This window comes from Oenanthe melanoleuca, chromosome 12 (assembly GCF_029582105.1).
Source record: "Oenanthe melanoleuca isolate GR-GAL-2019-014 chromosome 12, OMel1.0, whole genome shotgun sequence".
In the NCBI taxonomy this organism is placed as follows: domain Eukaryota; kingdom Metazoa; phylum Chordata; class Aves; order Passeriformes; family Muscicapidae; genus Oenanthe; species Oenanthe melanoleuca.
Window position 1 is genome coordinate 8203586 of NC_079346.1, and position 22460 is coordinate 8226045.

Sequence of the window (22460 nt, forward strand, 5' to 3'; positions counted from 1 at the left end):
GAGAGAAAGACAGTTTAATAGGGAGAGAAAAAGCTGCAAATTCAACCAAAATCTTAACAAGGCATTAGCTCCTTCCCATGGGCCTGCAGATGTTCAGCCATCTCCAGGAGCTATGGGCTTTATCCTGTGTAATGGCTACATGGGAAAATAAACATAGCTCTGAACTCTCACCATTCCTTCTCCTTTCCCACAGTTCTTACTGCTGAGCATGGCACTGTGTTGTCTGAAACATCCCGTGGATCAGTAGGCATCAGCTGTCCTGTGTCCTCTCCCAGCTCCTCATACATCCCCAGCCTCCTGGCTGGTGAGACGAGTTGAGGAGCAGAAAAGGCCTTGACTCTGTGTAAGCAGTGCTCAGCAGCAGTGAAAACAATACTGAGTTACCAACACCACTTCCAGCACAAACCCAAAGTATAGCACTATCCAAGCTACTATGAAAAAATTTAACTGTGTCCCAGCAAAACCAGTAGAGCTGCTAACAAGACTTGAAGGAAACAGAACAGAAAAATTACTCCCTTTATCTGTTTATAGGAAATATAATGTTTTTTGTGACTATGGCTGTGGTTTGAATTTATTAGAAATGTTGAAATTCAGTGTCCTTGGTATCATTGTGAGATGACCTGAATGGTGAGCAATGAACTTCTGTCTTACAATTCACCTTTGAAGATATGTCCTCATGAAGTAAAACAGACAATGTATTGTGTTTACCTTTAAGATGAAAAGAATCTATGTACAGAGGCATTTTTAGGAAAAGAAAGCAAATAATGTTTTTCCAGTTAGCAGACCCCAAGATAACACAAGCTTAAGGAGCCAAAACACTTGTAATTATTAAAGGCTACTGGGTTCTCAGTTCATACAAATTGAATTCTTTCATACTCTGAAGAGCTGTGGAAATCTAGCAAAGAATGTAGACTGTTGAAATGAAATTAGCATGTAAAGTGACTTTATATATGCAGGGATATAGCCACAAAGTTTGAATTGGAGAAAGAAATCTCATTACTCATCTTGTAAAAGAAATTCTAAATTCCATATTTGCTATCGCTGACATAAAGGTTCTGCACATGAACAGGTTTTTTGTGATTTCCCAAAGATACTGGATTATTGAATTGACAAAGATCTGTTCCATTCTCTCCTGACTTTTCTTTTATAGGATAACTGATTATGAGAATATTAAAAGAAGATTGTATTTGTCAACAGTCCACAAGGAGTTATCTGTAACCCCTCTGCATGCAAAAATTCCTCTGTTTATGATCAAGCGCAAAATAGTAGGTACCTTGGGAATATTCTCTGGACTGAAATTGAGCGTGTTTTCTAATCAAAAATGTTTTGTATATATTATGAACTTTTTGAAATTATTGCTCGGTTTAGAATCAGCTCCTACTGATTGAAGATAGTTTTGTATGTCCCCTTTACTAGATGGCAGCAGAACCACTTAATGCTGCACCTCTTCGGTCCTTCTTCTTATATTAGGAATTCATTCTCATTTTACAAAATTACTGCTGTTTGTGATGTTTCTTCACCTCTCCTGTTGATCCAGCCTCTCAAATTCTGTGTCCCTGATGCTTCTTCATGATAGTGCTCCTTCTCACATGTCCCTTCTCCTGTAGCAACCTTTGATGACATTCACTGGAGCTGCAGGTAGCCTCTGAATTTATAACTTTTTTTAAGATAGGTTAAGTGAAAGCAACTGTGATAACTTAAAAGTGAGGAGTTTTCTGCTTTGTGGGGAGAAGTAGTTGGATTTTTTTATTTAATGTGTGTCAGATCATACCCCTGAAGTGGCTGTTAATTCAAAATCCAATTAAATTGAATTATTTTTCTTCACCGTAATTTCAGTTAGTTGGTGTCAGACTAGTACAGATATTTCAGCATCAAAGTGTGCATTAATGTACACCAAATTAGATTCAAGCAGAAGATGAACTTCAGTTATGTATTTTAATTTAGATAATAAAGCATGAATCAGATTTGCCTAGATGCTCTAATCATTTGTAATGACAAAATATTTTAATAACCTTAATGCTTGACCAACCTTAAAGAGTAGATCTCTATTCCTTAGTGTGTCTGAACACATATCTGTCTCCTTTAAATGGTTATCTGCCCTTTTATCATTGCTTTTGCTTAAAGGAGGGAGCATGCTGCTTTCATTGGTAAGATAGATCTTTTACATGGCTCTGATAGTTCAACTTACTGTATATACAAGCTGATTGTTATTATCAACATGAGGGGTTGTGAATCAGGACATATAATAAGTTGTTTGTTCCATCAGCCGAACATAATTTGCATTTTCACATGCTAGCTTTCTGTGTTGTATTACTACAAGTCATTCTATTTTTCAGCCTCATCACTAGAAGTATCAGTTATAACTAAATACTGAATTTTTCAGTCCACTGCTTGGTGTCTTCAAAGCAAGTATTACTTTCCTTGCAAAATTTAAGATTACAGACCTGAACAGTAATGTATGCACCTAATTGTTTTTCTCTAAAATATTTTCTATTTGGCAATTAGAAGCTAATATTTCTGCATTGACTTTATAAGAAAACTAGGCATATACATTATGTTTCTAATTTTCCCTTAAAATTTCAACCATTGATCAGCTAGATTTTATACCAGTAATCATATAGAATATATTACAGTTCTGCAAATTGAATGAAAATTGCTGCCTTTCTCCTCAAGGCCATCTTATTTATTTGTATAAAAGGTGTGTTAGCCTCAGCTCATGGGTTTTACTAAAGAGTATTGTTTCTCTTTTCTAGTGGTGCAATATGTGTATTGACTTGTCAACGTTTACCTATGAAATATTCAAAGGAGCTTGCTTCCGGTCTTTGGATGGAATTATTGTTTCAGCTAACTGTAAGCTAAGAAAGATCTTCACTTTAAAATGCAAGCCAAAAGATACAGCTGAGGAAGATGGTGTGTTTTAATTACTGTCTTGTCTTAATCATAACTGTTCCTGTTACAAAATCAAAAGCTTCTTATTCATCAGATTGGCAATTTGAAGGATTTCATAAAAATTAAAGTACAGCATATTAATCTGCTAGTGTCAGACTTAAGGCAACTAATTAAATATGTGTGTACTCCTGTGTTTTAAACACTGAATTCCGTAGAAGTATTTTATTGAAGAAATTCTGTAGAATTTATCAAGTAGATAAATTTAGTGTTAATATTTATCAAGTAGAGAGTTTGTTTTAATGCGAATATCTAATGCTGGTAGAAGTCAGGTTTTGGCCAAGAATTGAGTATCTGAGAGGAAACAGAAGTACTGAAAACAGCAACATTTACTGTTTGTTTTCTTAATTTTGGACAGCAACTGATAAAAATTTCTTTTTGACATAATTCAGACAAAATTGTAACAAAACATTATATGAAACAGAACTGTGAAACTATAATAAACACCTCAGATCATATCTAGTTATCCTAATGTGGCCTTGTTTATTGGGAAAGTAGTATTGGTGATGAGCTGAAAAACGACAGGGTTTTTTGTGATAGTTCAGGATATTGGTCAAGTTTACGAATCTCCAGACTCTCATTGTAATTCTGAATCATCATTTTCCAAGGAGAGAACTTCATTCCTCGCTGGTATTTGCAGTAATAGAGGAGAAATTTAAAAAGCACAGCTGGCACTTTCTTATTTTAAACACACCTCTAGGAGTAGCTCAGCTTTTATTTAGTTCAAATTTTCTTTTTGTGGCTTTTAAGGCACATACCTGAAAAAACGTTTCTGGTTTCAGAAGGAGGGGTGGTTAACAGTATTGTTAAGTATATCAAAATGTATCTTCCATTTGGAAACACTAAACCTATAGGGGAGAGTAGGCAAACCTTGTGATTACTCTTCTGGTTTTTTGTTGGTAAAATTAGAAAAAATATTAATTAGAAAATGTCTACAGAGAGAATATGGTAAATTCTCAGCAGGAAACTGCAGTTCGAGCTCTCACTGGCATTCATTTAATTTAATTCCATTGGTGCATTGTATTTTTCCTTCCATTCTAAACAGCATCTGAAATGTGCTTGAATATTCTAAATGAGTTCCAAAATTCCAAAATGCAGTTAACATAATGAGTCAACAGCTTTAATAAACTGTATGCATAGTAAAATATTACACTTTTAATTACTTCATTATCAATTCTATGATTATTACACAGCTGGTGGGCATTAGTACTTTCTGTATGCTTTTGAATTTCCTTATCTAGGCAATTCGTAGAATCAGAATCATGGAATTGTTGAGGTCAGAAAATACGTTTAAGGTCTTCTAGGTCCCACTGTTAAGCCAGCACTGCCAAGGCCACCACTAACCCATGTCCCTAAGAACCCCACCCACATGGGTTTTAAATACCACCAGGAATGGTGACTCCACCACCACCGTGGGCAGCTTGTTCCAGGGCTTGAGAACCCTTTTGATGAAGAAAGTGTTCCTAGTATCCAATCTAAATGTCCTCTGGCACAACTTGGGGCTATTTCCTTTTGTGTTGCTGCTTGTAACCTGGGAGAGTACACCAACACCTACCTCTCTATAAAGTCTCCCTTCAGCCTCCTTTTCTACAGGCTGAACAACCCCTGTTCCCTCAGCTACTCCTCTAAACTTGCTCTCCAGACCCATTTTAAATTTTCATTGCAGCTGAAGGTTTGGCTGAATTAAAATGATTCTATACTTCATACCCAAAGAAAAACAATAGTAAGATTTTTTGTTTTTATTAATTAAGTTTCAGCTGACAATTACTCTTTGATAAAGCTTTTTCCCTCTCAGAATGACTGGAGTTAGTTGAGCTCCACTGAGTGCAGGGACATTGTAATGAGAGTTGTCATGCTTTAACCTCAGCCAGCAATTAATCACCACACAGCCACTCCCCCCAGTGGGATGGGGGAAAGAATCAGAAGGGTGAAAGTAGGAAATACGTGGGCTGAGATAAGAACACCTTAATAATACTAAACTGTAATGACAAGGGAAACAAAAAAGAAAAAGATTAAAAAACCCACGAAGGACAACTGGTTTTTATTTGCATAGCTTGTTTACCACCAGCAGCTCCCCCCAGTCAGCTCTCCCTTTAGCTGATATGCTGAGCACACTGCCGTGTGGTCTGGAATATCCCTTGGGTCAGTTGGGCCAACTGTCCTGGCTGTGTCCCCTCCCAGCTTCTTGTGCCCCCCTGCCCTCTGCTCACTGACAGGGCAGTTTGGGGGCTGAACAACTACTGACACATTAATATGTTATCAGCACTGGTCACATACCAAATCCAAAACACAGTCCTCTACCAGCTACTGGCAAGAAAATTAAATCTGTCCCAGCAGAAACCAGGACAAGGGTCAAGTTCTTTGCTTCAAACTCCTTGGTGTGGTGGAAGTACTGATTTCAAGGTGCTACTCTTTTCAAGTAGCAAGGATACAGTATGTTTTGAATTTTAAAATGATAGTAAATGCAAAGGAAAAACCACACATACAAAGAAATTATTTCTGTATGAGGTCATTGAGATAGAAAAAGGAATACTCCATCTTTTATGCCTCATGATACTGAAGCATACAGCCTTAAACTATACCTAGTTTCTTGTTTCCATAGTAATGCAGAACTTATGTACCAGTTTTTATCACTAAGCATTGCCCAACAGTGATAAATAATGTACTGGCTTGGCCAAAAAAAAAAACAAAAAAAAAAAAAAATTGGTTAAAAAACTATGTCCTATACTGAAATACAACATGAAACATTTGAATTTTTTTATTCAAGTCTCAATATTTGATCCCTTATTCATGTTTGGGTTTCAAGTTATGTTTTCCTCTTCTTTTCCTTGGAAACTAGGCTAATTCATTAGCTTATTATATTCAAGTCTTCTCAAATTTGGAATGAATTTGCATTGTAAAATCAGGAATGGCTCTGACACAGATTCCTTTCTTTGTAGAGAGCAGCTTTCATAAACTCAGTTTATATTGGTTATCAAAGGGAAAGCAGAGATAATCAGCTCACATTCTACTAGTGTCTGGTGTCACAAGAATACATAGGTTGACAGCTTTTTAGTTTATCATGAAAGCATAATGGTGTCCCAAGTTTGAAATTAAAGCTTGTTAAATTCTTTATTTGCATATATGGGACTTGTTTCCTACTTTAGTCCCACAGTATGGTATTCACACATATGGTGAATACCATATTTAGCTGTTCATTTTATCTAAAAATCGCTGTATCAGTGTTTCAATTAAAGCTGAGTTGTAATAAAATTTAACAAAATGTATTTCATGATTGTTTTGTTTGCCCTCTTGGCAAATCAAAGAGGTCAATTTTTTATGGATATTCCAGCCATTAGTATATATTTATTTAACTGTATTCAAAATTTTTGGCCTAAAAGTATACACAATATAATTTTAAAAGTTGCAATAAAAAGTGACCAGTTGCAGCAAATTCTTCAAATTACTATAACCTATTCTGTTTTTATAGCCATATGAACTGAAGTATATGTAATCTACCAAATAATATAAGTCAAACTGAATTCCATGAAGTAAAGCCCATGTTTTTTGATTCTAGGTACACGCATTGTTACACCTGGGCCATATGAGGCCTCAGAGGATATTCCTCCAACCTGCCAGCTCAATTCTGATGTCCCACAAGTTACACAAGTGCTGAATCTATATGAAATTCACAGGCCAAAAGTAAAATGTAGGGGAAATGCAGGTATTCTATTGTATTAAAATGGTATGCATACAATCAATACAGTATGTGTACAAATGATTGATTGCTTTGTAAATGTCCATGTAAAGAGTTCCAATGCCTTAAAATGAAACAGGACAGCTCCTGCACACCTATAGTAGGTAAAGAAGATAGATTTTTATTCTACTATTCTACTATTTCTCAACCTTGAGGATTCTCATCCTTAGCATTTGAATTCAGTGAATTATCATTTCCACCATTTCTGTTAAAATGCTCTGAAGAAACGTGCAAAGTATTGACCAAAGGAATAAAGTTACAGAGAATGATAACTAGTGGTTAAGTTTGAGACTATATCATCTCATGAAGCTCTAAAGAAAAATAAACTTTAAGAACAACCTTGATAATATCAAAACTTTTTAAAAACTACTTTTTAAACTTCCATTCTTCTGCTTTTACCAGAATGTAAAAAAAAAAAAACTCATAAAGATTTCATCATCTGCACTAAGCTGCCTTTGCTGGTGCATTTTCCATTTGTTAGCTTTTGCTCTCTCAATATTCCTCCTTAGCAAAGGCAATCTTTGTCCTACAGCAGCTAAAATGAACAGTAGGGGTTTTGAATTTTTACTTAGAGTAAGGCCTTTCATATTTTTACTTACTTAAATTACACTCAGTTTTTTTTTTTTTTACAAGCAAGTACAATTTTTATATTAAAGGCGAAAAAATGCTTTTAGAGTATTATTGCCCTACAAGTAGTCAAGCCAGAGTTCTGTTGGAAAGTTGGATTAAAAATTTGCCTTTGGAATAGCAGAGGAAGCTCTGTAATCCAATTTCTGTGTGATTATATTTAAAAAAAAAAAAAAATCTTTTTGGTTGGATTATCAAAATATGAGGGACTGTAAAATTTAAATGAGTACAATAGTGTAAATCATGCATCTAAGAAGAAATTATTGTTCATTTAAAACAAGACTCAGATTTTACCATCTGGACTACAAAGATACATAGCCCTAAGGAATATATGGTAAAATAATTAATGATAACATCCCTCACCTGCATGAAATTGAAATGTCTTCTGTTTAAGCTTTAATCTTTTTTTTAAACTCACTTTATGAACATAGCATATTTTCTTCCAGACATGTTTTTCAAATTTCAGAAGTTTGCCTACTTGAAATTGGACACTTGGTATGTTTAGGTACATTGTAATTGGAAAATGTTTTTTTAATCCAGCAACGTTTTTGTTTATTTGATAATCAAAAGCCCTAATTATTTTTAGTATCATCCACTTTTAATTACACATATTATGTCATTATGTCATCAACACACTGTTATGTGTAGATGTAGGTAATTAATTGCAGTCAATTAATGTGGTCATTAAGAGAGATTTTAATGCAAATCAGCTTTTCTAATTGGAGCTAACAACATCCCAAGGTAGCCAGCAAAAAAGAAATTGATGTTAAACCAAAACAGGTCATCTGATCTTATGAAATGGCAGCTGTTAACAGCAACCAAATGTCACATCAGGAAAAAAGGAGCCAGGTAATGGCAGTAAGTAGCTTCTTCTAGGCATAGTAGTACAGTAAATGATGGTATTGGTGGCTAATGTATGATCTGTTTTTCATTTCCTTGATGACACTGTAAATAACGCTGATCTTGAAATAAGGTTATGAAAAATGCTCAGGGGAATCAGCAAAAAATATTTTGTTTCTACTTTATTGCTTTATGAAGGTGTCAAATCTCTAAAGTGAGATAGTAATTTAATACAAGTTGTAGCAAGAAAATATCTTTGGACACTGTAGATATTAAATATAAATTAATGTGAAGATACCAATTTTATCAGCTCTGGAAAGGAGAAGTCACTGATGATCTTGGAGAATTATAAAAGAGGAAAATAGATAGTACATGCAGCTCTACAATGCTGATAGTAAAAATTAATGTGTAACCATTTTACTGTCATTCCTTTTTAAATTTTTTTTGAGAACACTCACCTGCATTCCATGTTTATTTTTTGTCTTGAAGACTGATTGGCAATTTCCAAGCTTTAAAAGACTTACAAAAATAAATCTACAGTTTAAGCAGTAAAAAAATAAATAAATAGTGCAAAGGGTAGAATATTTTAGCAGCAATAGAGTGTATTTGCAATATTAGGGTTCAGCCCTGGTAATGCAGTAGATTCAGTAATTTCAAAAAGCATGGTACATGTAAATAGTTCTCTGAGCTGTGACTGATACCTTGACAGTCTTGCCTCTGGTTTTTTGTGTTATTATTTATTTATTCTGTTATTTATTAATTACAGTTCTTTTTTTCTTCCTGTCTGAAGTTAGGTTTTCATTGAAGTTCTAAAGAAATCCTGCAACCATTTTTTTTTGTTTATAAATAACCCACTTTTAAATAAATCTTTAAAGCAAGGAGATTAGAAATATGTCTCTATAATAGACCAAAAGTTTCTTGCTGATATGCTGACACACTTTTATAAAATGTGCATTTGCTATTCCTATATTTCTAGAGAGTGCACTTTAAAGGAGCATAACTTTTATATATGTTTAGTTTTTGTAATTCTTTTCTTTTAGTTGATTCTGAAAAAGAATAGTATTTTTATTGTTTGTAAGTCCTGTAATTTTTTTTTTAAACTCTTAATTTTCTTAACTTAGGTATCTTGGGTAATAAAGGCCAAGGCAACATATGCAATAGTAAAACTCAGGATGTATCTCATATTGCATTTGGGTCAAAGATCCCTGGGCCACCTCCATCTTCAAACAGAAGAACCAATGCAAAGGTACCTGGAAAGGTAAGAAGGGCTAAAGTCCAACAACACCACGGGCACTTTTGCAAAGGAAGATATTAATAAGCAGAGGAGTTAAAATAAAGCTTTATTTCAGAGGCTGCCTCCAGAGAACTGTGATAGGTCATGGGCCTCCAGTGCCAGAGATCCTGTAACATCCAGAGGGCAAGGGAAGTGCAGGGGTGTCTTCAGCAGGGCATAGGTTCATTGAGTCTACAGGAGAGAAGGCTAAGGGGAAATCTGGTTGCCATTTTCAATGAATGCAGGGCTGTGGAGAGGCCAGGCCTCTTCTAAGAGGTGCCCTGAAAGGCCAAGGACAGCAGGCCCTAATTGCAGGGAGGCTCTGACTAAATACAGTAAAGTAGTTCAGTACTGCAACAGAGTCACAAGAGATTGGAGAATTTCAAAACTTCTGAAGACATCAAAACTTGAATGAAACAGACTAAAACTGATCTAATTTCAGCATCAGACATAAAAGATGCCTCTTTCTACTGAAATTACTCTGTGATTTCTTATCGTTCTTACTTTTCTGAATTTTTAGTTCTAGACTGCTGAAATTCTCTGGTGTGTGTATGTGTGTGTGTGTGTGTGTGTGTGTGTGTGTGTGTGTGTGTGTGTGTGTGTAAATATTTTTCCTTATGATGAGAGCTATAATGCAGAGCAGAAATTACATTTCAGGATGCTCTGATAGTCAACTTTACAGTAGCTCGTGTGATGCTGTCAATTACAATGCCAGGGAAAACACCTGATCCCAGTCTGCCAGCAACAAATATGCAGGTTTTTGGAATCTGATCAGGACTACAGTTTTCAGTTTAGCACCAAGAATAAGGGATACAGCCAACTCTTGTGTAGAAAGTCACTTGAAAGTCAAGATGTAAAATAAGAAAGAAGACTCCTGAGGTCTAGAATAACTACCAGTTTTAGTCTTTTTATTCTGATAGCGAATTCTAATTTTTTTCCCTTTTCTTTGCAATGTTCTATTCACTCAGTGAAAAAAAAAAACACCTCTGCTTGCTACTTAACTGTAAAGATTGAAGATACCACACTGAATAGAACCTGCCATGAAGTTTTCTGAAAAGATAGTGTTTAAAAAAAGATTTGGAAATATATATTTGAAAAAGAAGTGTAATTCATAATGTGTGTTTTACCTTTGAGTATTTTGAAAGCTGTTATATTTTTGTCTTTCATCAAGAAATAATGTCTTTCAAGGTAACAAAGATCTTGGGTAGCAAAACATCATGCAAACTTCAAAATTCAGGAATGCCAACTGAATCCATACCAGAAACCAAGAAACTAGAGCTACCACTCTGGCCATGCAATGATACTTTAGATCAAGGAGGCAAAAGAAATGCTCTCCCAACAACTCCAAATGAATATCAAAATGGTAAGAGCATAAAGCAGAGACTGTGTAGACTTCTCAAATTGCCAAATTTTTGCATGACGGTGCCTTTGAATCTAGGACTTAATTCTTTGTTTTTCCAGTCATTTATCTACTTAATTAATTACTAAAGACATGTTCATTAAATCATGACTTATTCTTCTGTATGAGGGTGAATAAATGCTCATTCTCTCTGCAGCTATTTGTATTGTCAGTGATTGAGCCAGGGATCATCACCTGCTGGCATTAGCTGCAATTTATACACATGCTCCTCTTTCCTCATGCTGTGAAAATAACTGAGCTGCTGCAGTGGTTTTTGATTGTTTTGCAGACTTTGCAGACAAGCCTGGTTTTTATAATTACTATGGTTTTCCCTTCTTCCATACCTAGTGTTAAATTTTTCCTTCCTGGTGGCTGCCCTATTCCTGCTGCCCTGCAAGATTCCCATGCTGTTTAGATGTTTGCATCCCAGTACAATGCCCCATATGCACACAATATGAGTCTTCACAGGCATTTCATTTCTGCATTGCATTTCAGACCTTGAAATTCAGACTCAGAAGACATCTGTGAGTGGAGAAGCCGATTTTAAGCTCACCTCACCACAGGTACCATCACCAGACAAGAACAGTCCTAGAAGATTATCTCTAAAAAATGCAGCCAAACCTTCATTGGAAATAACCAGTGGTATGGTACTGATTTTATGTTATTTTACATTTCACTTCTATGTGGTTTGAGGGACTACCTGTTGTAAATTTCAAAGGACCCAAAAGCAGTTAATATAAAAAAAATAAATTCCTGTGTTGTGGGGGATTATGGAAATCAAGCACCCTGCAACAGAATTGCTTTTGAGCATTGATAAAGATTTGAAGGATTAAGCAGAGTACCAGAGCAGTGAATGAATATCAAAAGAAAAATTCCATGCTCTCATGATTAAAGGAAAAGAGCTAAACATAATTTATTCTTTAAATCCCTAATAAATTTAACACTGAAGATGCCAAATATGAAATGTACAAGAAATTTTACTTGTCCTAGGTAAGAGTTTAGAGTATTAACTACAGTACATATGTAATATCAGGGAGAAAAGGAGGAAAGGAGAAGTGAAGGGTTGTTTTGTTTCTTTTCTTATTCACAGAGACAGCTTATGTTTTGGATTTTTTTATCTTTCTCATCTGTCTGCCAAAAAGTGTGGATTTTTTGGTCATCCAGTGTCAATCAACTTCTTTTGCATGAGTCTGGGAATTGCATTATTGTGGCAAAACTGTCCCTTGTCTCTATGAAAAAGTAGTGTTACTTTTTATTAGAAGGCATAGCCACCAGTTTGAAGAGTGATTTGACTACTCAAATGTACTCAAAATTGACCAATGAGATTTTCCTTGCTATTGTGAGTGATTTCCATTGTGTTTATTCTTTGGGGATATTTAGAAAGGATTATATCCTATGGCAGTTTCAGTAATCCATAATTGTTATTATGCATTCCATAATTTGAAAGGGATGCAAGGTGTTCAGGCAAATAGAGAATTCTTCTGGAGAATTTTTTAATTCCTTCCTATTTACCTAAATTTTGAGAACTCTGGGGCAGGTATCATTGTCTTTGCTTGTTTTTCATGTAGAACACCAGGACCTCTGTCTAGTGCCAGAATTTTAGAAAAATTAATCAGCATTTGTTATGTTGTGTAAATGTAAGTGATATGACAAGACAACCTTAGGGCAGTAGACTGGCCTGTCTAAATGCCCTGTCAAAAATTCAGAGGCAGAGACCTGAGGAAGAAAGCTCTGTGTAATGTCTGCTCTTCTGCTGTTTGCAAGAATGAAAGCTGTTTCTTTATAATCTTATTTATAATCTTATTTCATAATCTTAATTATACAGGCAGATAAATGCATTATGTGAGTTCGTAAGGTACAGTTCTACAAACTTTTTTCCTCATATTTTCATTGCTTGTCACTGTTGTCACTCTCAGTATGCAGCTTTCAGTTTCTCCTCAATGCATGGTGTTATCTAATTTTATGTAGATGACATGATGATTTACTTATCCATTAGTACTGGATTTATTTTTTCTGAAGGACTTCCTATAAGCCACTTCTTGATCAGGAAAGTCCTCTTCTAGGCATTGTTCTGGACTTCTTCCAAAGTGGGATGAACTTGACCTGAGAGAAGAAACTAAATGAGTGAACATTGTTTATGCCAATCTTATTTACTCAGCGTTGAAACCTTCATTATAATGTTAGGCTGTGATTAGAAGCTTTAGCATAAGTCTGACTGTGTAAAAGAGATAATTAGATGTTAAGGTGATCATTCTTGCATTTATGTTGTTTTTCTGCAATGTTGTGATTACTTAGTAGTTTGCATATTTTACTCAGAAAGTACTCCAAATTATTCATTACAATTGACATGGAAATTATGAGTTAAAAAGAAATTCTACTATAGATTTTGTTAGAGAGGTAATGGGATTTTGTTTGGTCCAAAACTCCCTGTATCTTTCACGTTTGGACTATTGAAAAAGTGCTACACTGACTACAGGTTACAGATATTGCTGAACTCTGTAACCAGCATAAAATGTCATCTTCAAATCATACAGATTTTTCTGTCTTCCCCCTGGATATTTCATTAAGGATAAGTACAGTGCTGTGAAAATGAATATTTGGGTTTGACTTAATCAAAGTGTATTTCTTCAACAACTCTGGAAATGAATGTAGTTCTTTATAGGGTGGCTTAGACTAAAAAGGCAGAATATTCAGGCTAATATTATATAGATAGTAATAATTTTAAAGTAGTTCTTTATATTTCCGAACTCCTTTTGATCTGGGCAAGACATTATAATGGTGACTAAAGAGTAAGAAATCTTTGGATGTCTGAGCCAGAGCCAGATGCAGAAGTCAGGAGTTTAAGGCTCTAATTGCCTCGTGTTCTCTAAACACTTGAAAAAACTGTTACTCTATAATTTCTTTTCCACTTTTCCATGTCTTGATACTTCATTCAAAATTCACTTAAAATCTTAAAAAGCAAGTGATTCATCACATTATTTCCTTCAGATTCATTACACAATTTTATCTCTAATGCCCTCTAAATTAAACAGCCACAACTGCATTGTAGATATTCTAGAATGAGAATAGAACAGGTGAGATTGCAATGTGGGAAGTGGATTCTTACTAAGTCAGTAGACAAAAAATTTAAGTCACTCCTCCCTACTCTTTCCCAGTTCTATGTGCATAAGAATCAGTGAATTCTCCTGAAGTGGGTTGTACACTAAGTGTATAACCATACCCTAGAAGGCTCTTTACAGTGGTCTGAGCTATTAGTGCATATTTGTAAACCATAAAGGCAGCATGAGACATGTCAAATCTAATTTTATGGTGGGGAAAAGACCTTCTGAATACTGAAGGAGTGTATGTTATGTATTTTGGTGTTAGTCAAGACACTGACAGGGAAACCTATTAAAATGTGTCTAGATTAAACTGGAAGGGTGGGTGCCAGACTGCAAAGACTCCAAAGGGCTGAGATAAGAAAAAATAAAAAAACTATCTTAGCCAGGTAACTCTTGAAGATTTTTTTGTTTGTTTTGAAAAATGAAACAAGTAAAAATTTTAATATCTTTGCCTTAGGAAAAGGAGTAAATATAATTTTAGAACTAGCATGCAAAATAAGTGGGAAAAAGATTCTTTACATCCAGAAGAGTTATCTAGTTGAAGTGTGGGGATAAGTAATATTTTGTGGCATTTCTGCGTAGCACTTTCTGGAGTTGTGAACAAGGCAGCATTTCCAGGGCCAAAGACTTTCAAAACAATCTCAGTCTTGGTGGGCCAGATTCCTACAGGATAAATAACTGAGTAATTGAAAATAGTGATTTAGTGTGACAAGAGTTTTAAGTCATGTTAGGTCACAGAATCAGTTGGGGGTTCTTGCTAATGATGGTCTTCACGAAGAGATTGAAAAATGGTCTTTTCTGGAACAAGAAGATGCAAGCCATGGTCATACAAGATACATCAAGCCCTAATTTTTCACTGGTTCCTGGATATTAACTGGAGTTTGGTAGCTTTACTGTCTTCAGTAAATTGGAAAAATCACAGTAAGAAGACAGCTGTTTCTCCTGGCATCTCATTCTTCTTCCTTTTGCCTTCATTTATGGTGATTCAGACTTCCTCCCACCATCACTGTTCCCCCCAAACTGCTGAATCTACCTGAAGTGGTAATTCTAACAAAACTAAAAGTAAAATATCACAGTAAAGCACAAAATACCACACTAAACTTACTGTCTTCTGTGGTGGAAAGTATTTTATTATTGCAATGCTACTTTATTATTACATTTTCAGTATTTTTTTCATTGAGTTTTTTTAATGTGGTTGATGGAAACTTTGTTTTATGGAGCTGGAAAGTTTCAATATCTAGTGAATAATCCACACCACACTACCTTTAATGAAGATAAGGGAGTATTGCATACTTGAGCAATTCTCCTTTTCTTAGATGTTATTTGAGATTGGTTGTAATCAATCAAATTGACATTTTTTTCTATACCATCATTCCAAACAATAAAATATAAGTTAACAATAAGAATATAAAAATGGTCTTTTCATGTGTATCTGGTGCACTCAATCTTTAAATCAATTTCTGTAGTTTATTGTTTGTTTTAAAACTGTCAGATTAGTTGTGACTATATTCAGGGAAACCTGGTGAAACAGATATCTTTATATATTTTTCATGTCACCCTTTTCTATCAGAACAGTAGTTTGAAATTGAGATTTAAACCATAAGTTCTAAACGTAAAAATGTGGAATTCCAGCACTAAAGGAGCATATTGTAATATTATGAACTTTTCAGCAATGTGTGATTATTTTTTAAATGTCAGATGGAAAAAATGCCTATAGAAAAAGATCAATGGCCATATTTGATACAATCATTCTTTCCTAGAATAAAATTCAGCTGTGCATTTCAAATTTTGATGGCTAAACAGTTTCAGGTTTGCAAGTGGCAGGCTTGCATATCCTGTACCTGTATACTTTTTGAACTCTGTTTCAAAATTTTTTATTACCTTGCTTCACTTTGAAAGCTGATCTTTTTCATTGCATCCTCATCACTCTTATTATTCTTTGATAGGCAAAATATTTCTGTGTTAGAAAAACTTATTTTGCTGTACAACTTTCTGAGAAAATGAGAATGATCAGAGTAGCTCACAATTTGCATATTTGGCATTGAAATTGTATGTTTCAGATAAATGGGTGCTTCCAGAGAGGTTCACTGAGAGTATTCAGTTGGACAGAAAGGAGCACTCTGGAGCTACTGGAAGTTCAGCCTGCTGTAATTTACCCTCTGCCCAGAATGCCTCTGTTGAACATGACAGAAGGGAAACAGCTGATCATCACAGGAGTAAGAAAGAGGTTTTCACATTTTCATCAAAACCTCGATCAGCTCCTTACGGCAAGTCTCCGAATCTATCCCCAGAAAGTTACAGTTTCCCGTTGGAATTGGAGCTGGACAGTAATGGAGAATATGAGAAAACCAGAACTGAAGAAAGCTTTGAAGGAACTGAAAGCAGTGAGGAGGTAGGCCACTTTGTACATGTAACTCTTGATAAAGCAGACCTCAACCTAAAACTCCTAAGATGAGATTCTGTCTTCAAGCCAGACAGAGAGGATAAATCATCTTTTCCCCATATACCCCCAGGTAGATTTGTCTCTGTCAGGTTGCTGTGTCTAACCAGATACAGGACTCAATGCAGGTGTACCCTTTGTAATGTTGACAAAAGAAACCTAATTCTGTCAGCCCCTATGCTAACAGAGAGATGCCAGAACTGTGCATCATTACTACAAAAAAGATTCTAGGAAAGCCTGCAGGAAAGCCTGAGTGAGATCCAAGTCCTTTATGGTTGCTCAAGACTTCAATAAATAAGACTTCATTGTGTCTTTTAAAACTGCAAATGGAGACTGGTTTTGCTCATTTACATTGTTGAAGTGAATTACAAAATTCCAGCTTTTGAATGTCACTTGATTATTGGTATTTCTGCTGCATATCCTGTCTGAGCATCACCAACTTTCATTCTTTTGCAATGTGGAAATCTTCCAGCAATTAAATTAATGAAAGAAAGCAAACAATTTTTTAGTATATCTATCTAGTATCATCTGATATATAGAAACTTGCTGAATTGTCAATGTGTGCAATAATTTCATTATGTCATTACAGTAACTGCTAAAGTTCCTACCTTTATGAACATTCTAGTATATTTCACATTTAGCTATAAAATCTGTTTCTTAGCATTTGAATCTGTAGCTCACAGCAGAGAAATAAAATGTAACTGAGTGCATAATAGCAAGATGGACTGAATTTAACTGTCTTAAAAAATAACTGAGGGAATAAAACTATAAATTTTGAAAATGTGTACCATTAATAAAACTGAGGGATTATCTTCTTCAACGTACATTCCATGCTGTGTAATCCTGGGCTCACTGAAGTCACTAACAATCTTGGATCACTTTCATGTGCAGCAGGATTGCATCTCAGCTGTGAGAGGCACACTGCAGGTGATACTGCTTTACATCCTGTGTGGGAGCATATGGCATAGGAGCAGCATCATGGAATGAGGATGAGGCCACTCTCATCCTTTCTTTCTCGAGAATAAGAACACTGAGGCAAACACTAAATGCACTCCTGTATTATTTCTCTTTCCATCTGTTCATTCCTGCTGATTATTTTTGAGATGAGGTATGAGTGAACATCATACACTTGATCCATGGGATATTTTGCAGGAACATTGTTAGAAACGTGGGTATAAGGTTAATAAACTAACCTCTAAAATTCTTAAATTGTATTCAATTGGTAATGAATATGATATCCAGTACCATATGATTACCAGAGCAGAGCAAAGTGATCTCAGTAGGAGTTATTTCTTCTTCATTTAAGTTGAGATGCAATGTGAAAATACGGAATATTAATAATTCAGTTGAAAGATATCATTGTCATGGACTCATTGCTTAGTTTTGGTTTACAGTTGTAATAAATTCTACTGAAATTATGATTATCAGGTAAGACACAGGTTTTGGAGGTTACCAGCATTCAAAATCTGCCCTGACATTTTGAAAAGAGTAATCAGCTTCAGATGTAAGAATATGTTTATGGTATAGTCAGTGTATTTGCCAGGAAAAGCAGCTGTTTTCAGAATCCTTGTTAATTTAGAAACAGGGAGCAGAGATTAAAGAGAGATTTTGAAGTGTTAAGGTTATGTAAAACTGAATTTTGTAATGACAAGAGGGAACCAACCACTCTTGCTTTGTTTCCTAAATTCAGGATGACAGCAGTGAACTCGGACAGAATACTGAGAACATTGAGAACAGCCACAGTAGACAAGAAACATCTGATTCAGCAGTTTTTAAAGAGATCCCATTAAATAAGATGTCACAGAGAAATGAATACTGGAAGAATAAGGAACACAACAAATATAACTTCGAAGAGGCCACCTTATCAAAACCACAGAGTTCCACCATGAGAAAAACAGAATCTATTAGCTTTCAGAGAAGTTTAAAGCCTATCCTTTCTCTTTCTCCAATTCAAAGTAAATCCAAATCCTTTAGAGTAATTAGAAATGTATATGAAGAAACTGAAAGATATGAAGGAGTTTCAGATCAATTAGAAAGATCTGTCAGTAAAACATCTCTCAAGAAAGTCTCAAAAGAAAGTTCATGTCTGACAGTACAGACTTGTGTAAGTGATTTTTACTTTGAAATTACATTACTAGATTGTATGGAGAAGCTATATTAGATATACCCATTTGCATAAAGTGATTAACAGTGCATCTTTCATTCATATATATTCTGGTTTCATCATAACAGCATTTACTGTGCTCAGTCTGTTGAAAGTTGATTTTTTAGGGGTTTGTGGCACACAAAATAATACTCCAAATATAACAGAAAGCACAAAGGTTTGTAGATAAAAAGATGTGTCATTGAGCAACTCACATTTTAGAAATATATGAGTTAGAAAATAGTTTGGGGCTGAAAGGTTATGGAGGAAAATTGGCAGATTTTAAATTGCTGTATTAACAAATGACCACAAAAGGAGTGTTAATTTGGGTACTTCATGGTCTCTGTGTCAGCCCTGAGCAATGATAAATTATGTGACTGAGAGCCAGCAGTGAGGCAGCTTCTGTCCAGCAGTCAGCCAGAGATGGCTGCAGAGAATAACAGGGCAAGGACACGGAAAGCATCTTTGTATGATAAAATTTGTTTCTATTTTGCATTCCCTTACCCTTCCGTTATAGCTTATAGAAATTTATTTTTTTCTTTTTTCCTGTAGCTACTTATATCTTTGCAATTAAACATATTCCTTGTTTCCTGATACTTTCAAGTTTTAGAAAATTGTTCCACCTTTCCTGAAAGATATTATCAGTGTTTAATGCAGTCATCAACTTTGTCCTGTAGAACACAGCTAAATGCAGGCTCTCTAGGTGGATTGCAATTGTTGATTACTAATTTAGACAGTGAGGTTATTACCATACTGCACTTACAGCTGAAAATATATTGCACATGTGATTTGTTGCTTGTAAGTATTTTTTTCAAGACCAAATCCTATTACAAATGTATAGAAACTCATTAGCTACAGACTTTGTTTTACTGCTGCAAAGCATAAGATTAAATCTAGCAGATCTAGGTCTTATACTTGATTTGATCAAGTCTTAAAATTTTACAGAAGCCCTTCCTTGGAGTTTTTTGGCAGTTCTTTTGGTGTTTACACAGAGGGCTAGTAAAGGAAAAAAAGTGCTTAACCAAGTCTTCTGCAATTGATTTGCCTGCTGCTTAATATGCTTTAAGGACCTGGTTTCTTGCAATGTTTTATTCATGTTTTAATAGAGTTTTCTATTATTAAGTTCAAATATTTTTAATTAAGAAAGAATTATAGCCCTCTGGGTAATATTGCAAGCATGTAGATAGCTGGTAATTAAAGTTTTCCACACATATAACTACATTCAAACAATTCTGAATAAATAATTTGAACCTAGAAGAATGCAAATGTCATTATATATGAAAAAAAATCCTTTAAACAACAGGTTTTATCAATCTAGCAAAAGTTTTAAGTGTGTAATAAAAATACTTTATTGTAAGGGAAGGATATGCAAATAGACAAGATAAGCTTTTTATTACTAAATGAAATACTAATTTTAAACAAATTTACAAGTATTGCAAAATTACTTCTTACATCAAAAGATTCTCCTAAATTACAAAGTTAACTTAATTTCAAATTCAGTTTTCAAATTCTTTCTTTGAAAACCAACAAAAACAATATAAAATTTTTGAAGAGGCTTTTTGGTAGTAGTCATCTGAAGTTGAAGAATAAATATTCCAAACTATTTCTCCTTCATTAGTTTATTGCAGAGGATGTTTAACACAGAAAATGGTCATAGCATCTCTTCTCCTTCCTGAGTGTGGTATTTTCAGTGAGACCATTACAGGAAAAGAAAACAGAATGCCAATTTGAAATAAGCTGGGGAGGGGGTGGGGGAACAGCAGATGTTGAGAATTATTCTGTAATGATTCCAAAAATCTATGCATCTTTCTTCATAGATGTAAAGGAAAAGACAAGCAAATTTGGGCAATTTTTTGTGCTTTTATTAAAAAGAGAAGGAGAAAAAAAGTTCTTTCAATAGTTAGTGCTTTTATTCTGCAGAGCACCAGTTCATTTTCTCAGTTCAATGACTGCATGCCAATTATATGAAGGAAGAAAGATAAGCCAAAGCTTCTCTTATAATATCAAATAACTACAGAAGGTTTATATATAGGAAAATTAACAGGAAATCAGAATGTTCAGTAAGATCAATAAAAGTTTCAGCAGCTGCAGATCTGGTAGAATACTGATACATCAGAGCAAAGCAGGCTCCCCAAACAAAACAAAGAGACCTTTGGGTAAGGTGAACAAATGACTGATAGCCACTGAGCTAGTAACAGGCATTCAGAAAGGGTCAAGAGAAAACATCTCATATTATTTTGGGATTAAAATTGGTAGTAATAATCACAATATTCAGGAATTAAGCTTGGACCTCATTAGCCAGGGATAAAAAAAGAATGGTAGTTTTGCAAACTGCTTCTGTCATCTTAGGCTTTGTATCTTCTGTCATCTTCTTGTACCTGGTATCTTATATAGCTAGGAAGAAAGCAAAGGAGGTAAAATTTCATTATGAATTCTGGTGATAAGGTGACTTCTGTACCCTTCAAAGACAAGCTAAAACATTACACACTGCATTTCAAAGCAGGAGAAGTTGTCAGTGTTCATATCACTTGAATTGTGTGTGTTCTTGAGGTCTTCAGTTACCTGGTGCCTTCTTACAGCAAAAGAGATTGAAAGATCCCTCTCTTCTACAGGAATATGATACATTCCTGGTCTAAAAGCTCCATTTTCTTCACTGGAATCAAAGCTCTGTCCCTCTTTGGGATACTGTTATATAGTGTCTCACTGCCCACTGGCCAATATTCCAGTGATCTAAATCCATTCAGGTCCTGGTCATTGCCTGGATTCACTTTTCAAGCAGAAATGCTTTGCACTTACATTTAGAACCAAAACTAAATGTCTTAAGTATTAGACTTACTCCTTTGTGAAAGAGCAATCTATGTAGACCCTTTAAAAAGGGGAAAGCTTTTCTTAAAGAAGGAGATCTTTAAACAAAGATAGTGCCAACATCAGGTTGAGTGACTTTAAACTATCTTATTTTAAGGCTTTTGGCCTGTGGACCAAGTTTGGTATAACAATTAGGGTTACATTAACAATTCCACCACGGGATTTTAAGAAAAGTGAAAAGACATTAAAGTTTACTTGAAAATTCATATACTAGCAAACTGCCAAAATAACCTTTGAAATTTTGTGTTGACACGGCTTTCCACAGAAATTTTATGCTGTGCTTGACCAATAACTAAATGTTATATTGATGGTGTTGATGATACTGTGATAACCATGGGATTTGCTTTAATTCAAGATTTGCATTTAACAACTGATGGATATTTGAACTTCATAAAGCCTGCTTTTATCTTCTGTTTTTAATTACAGTGGAACAGCAACTTCACCAAACACCCTGGATCAAAACTGAAATTCTTTACAGTGCTTATGGTGTTCTTCCTTCCTGTAATTGTGTATAAATATGCTTGATCTTCATAGCTGAACAGAAATCTTTTGACTAGTTTTTTCTAGCAAACATTTTCTTACTCTTTCAGTATCAAAGATTCTCTGAGAGATTGTCCAAGGCCTATCTGAGTTTCATTCATTTATTCTGTTTGGTGATCCTGTCTATATTGTTGACTTTCCCATTTTATTTTACAGGAGTATAACAGGAAAAAGTACCAGTCAAATAGAGTGAGTTCATCTGAACTACAGATGCTGGCCAGCATGAAGAGACAACAAAGTGAAGAATTAAGGGATGCTGGGATCTCCCATGGGCTGAGCACCTCACAGATCAATTGCTGCAATGTCAGCCTAAGTATAAGCAGTGCTGATGATACAGCAACCTGGAACTCTTGTTTCCCACCAGTAAGTCTAAACCCACAGTATTTTCTCAGGGGTCTTGAATATTAAGTTTTCTTTGAGTAGAGTTGAAATTTAAGATATCATTACCAAAGACTATTAGAACTTATCAAGTAAAATCAAGACACACACACTTCCAGCATGTTCTCTAGTACTGTCATGAATAAAGAGCAAATCTATTATGTATATTCCT

The 22460-nt window shown here is 34.9% G+C and overlaps 1 protein-coding gene across 7 annotated transcripts in view; it reads left to right on the forward strand.

Moving 5' to 3' along the window:
* CFAP20DC (CFAP20 domain containing) overlaps positions 1-22460 on the forward strand; it is a 60951-nt gene that overhangs the window by 17977 nt on the left and 20514 nt on the right. For 4 of the 7 annotated variants that reach the window (XM_056501769.1, XM_056501768.1, XM_056501771.1 and 1 more), the window contains 9 exons: positions 1151-1265; positions 2754-2910; positions 6503-6649; positions 9271-9407; positions 10611-10785; positions 11317-11463; positions 15983-16314; positions 18053-18466; positions 22067-22273. In XM_056501769.1, coding sequence (XP_056357744.1) covers positions 1151-1265; positions 2754-2910; positions 6503-6649; positions 9271-9407; positions 10611-10785; positions 11317-11463; positions 15983-16314; positions 18053-18466; positions 22067-22273 — 1831 coding nt within the window. The remainder of the gene's footprint in view (positions 1-1150; positions 1266-2753; positions 2911-6502; positions 6650-9270; positions 9408-10610; positions 10786-11316; positions 11464-15982; positions 16315-18052; positions 18467-22066; positions 22274-22460) is intronic. The other 3 variants (XM_056501772.1, XM_056501774.1, XM_056501775.1) reach the window with 2 other exon arrangements.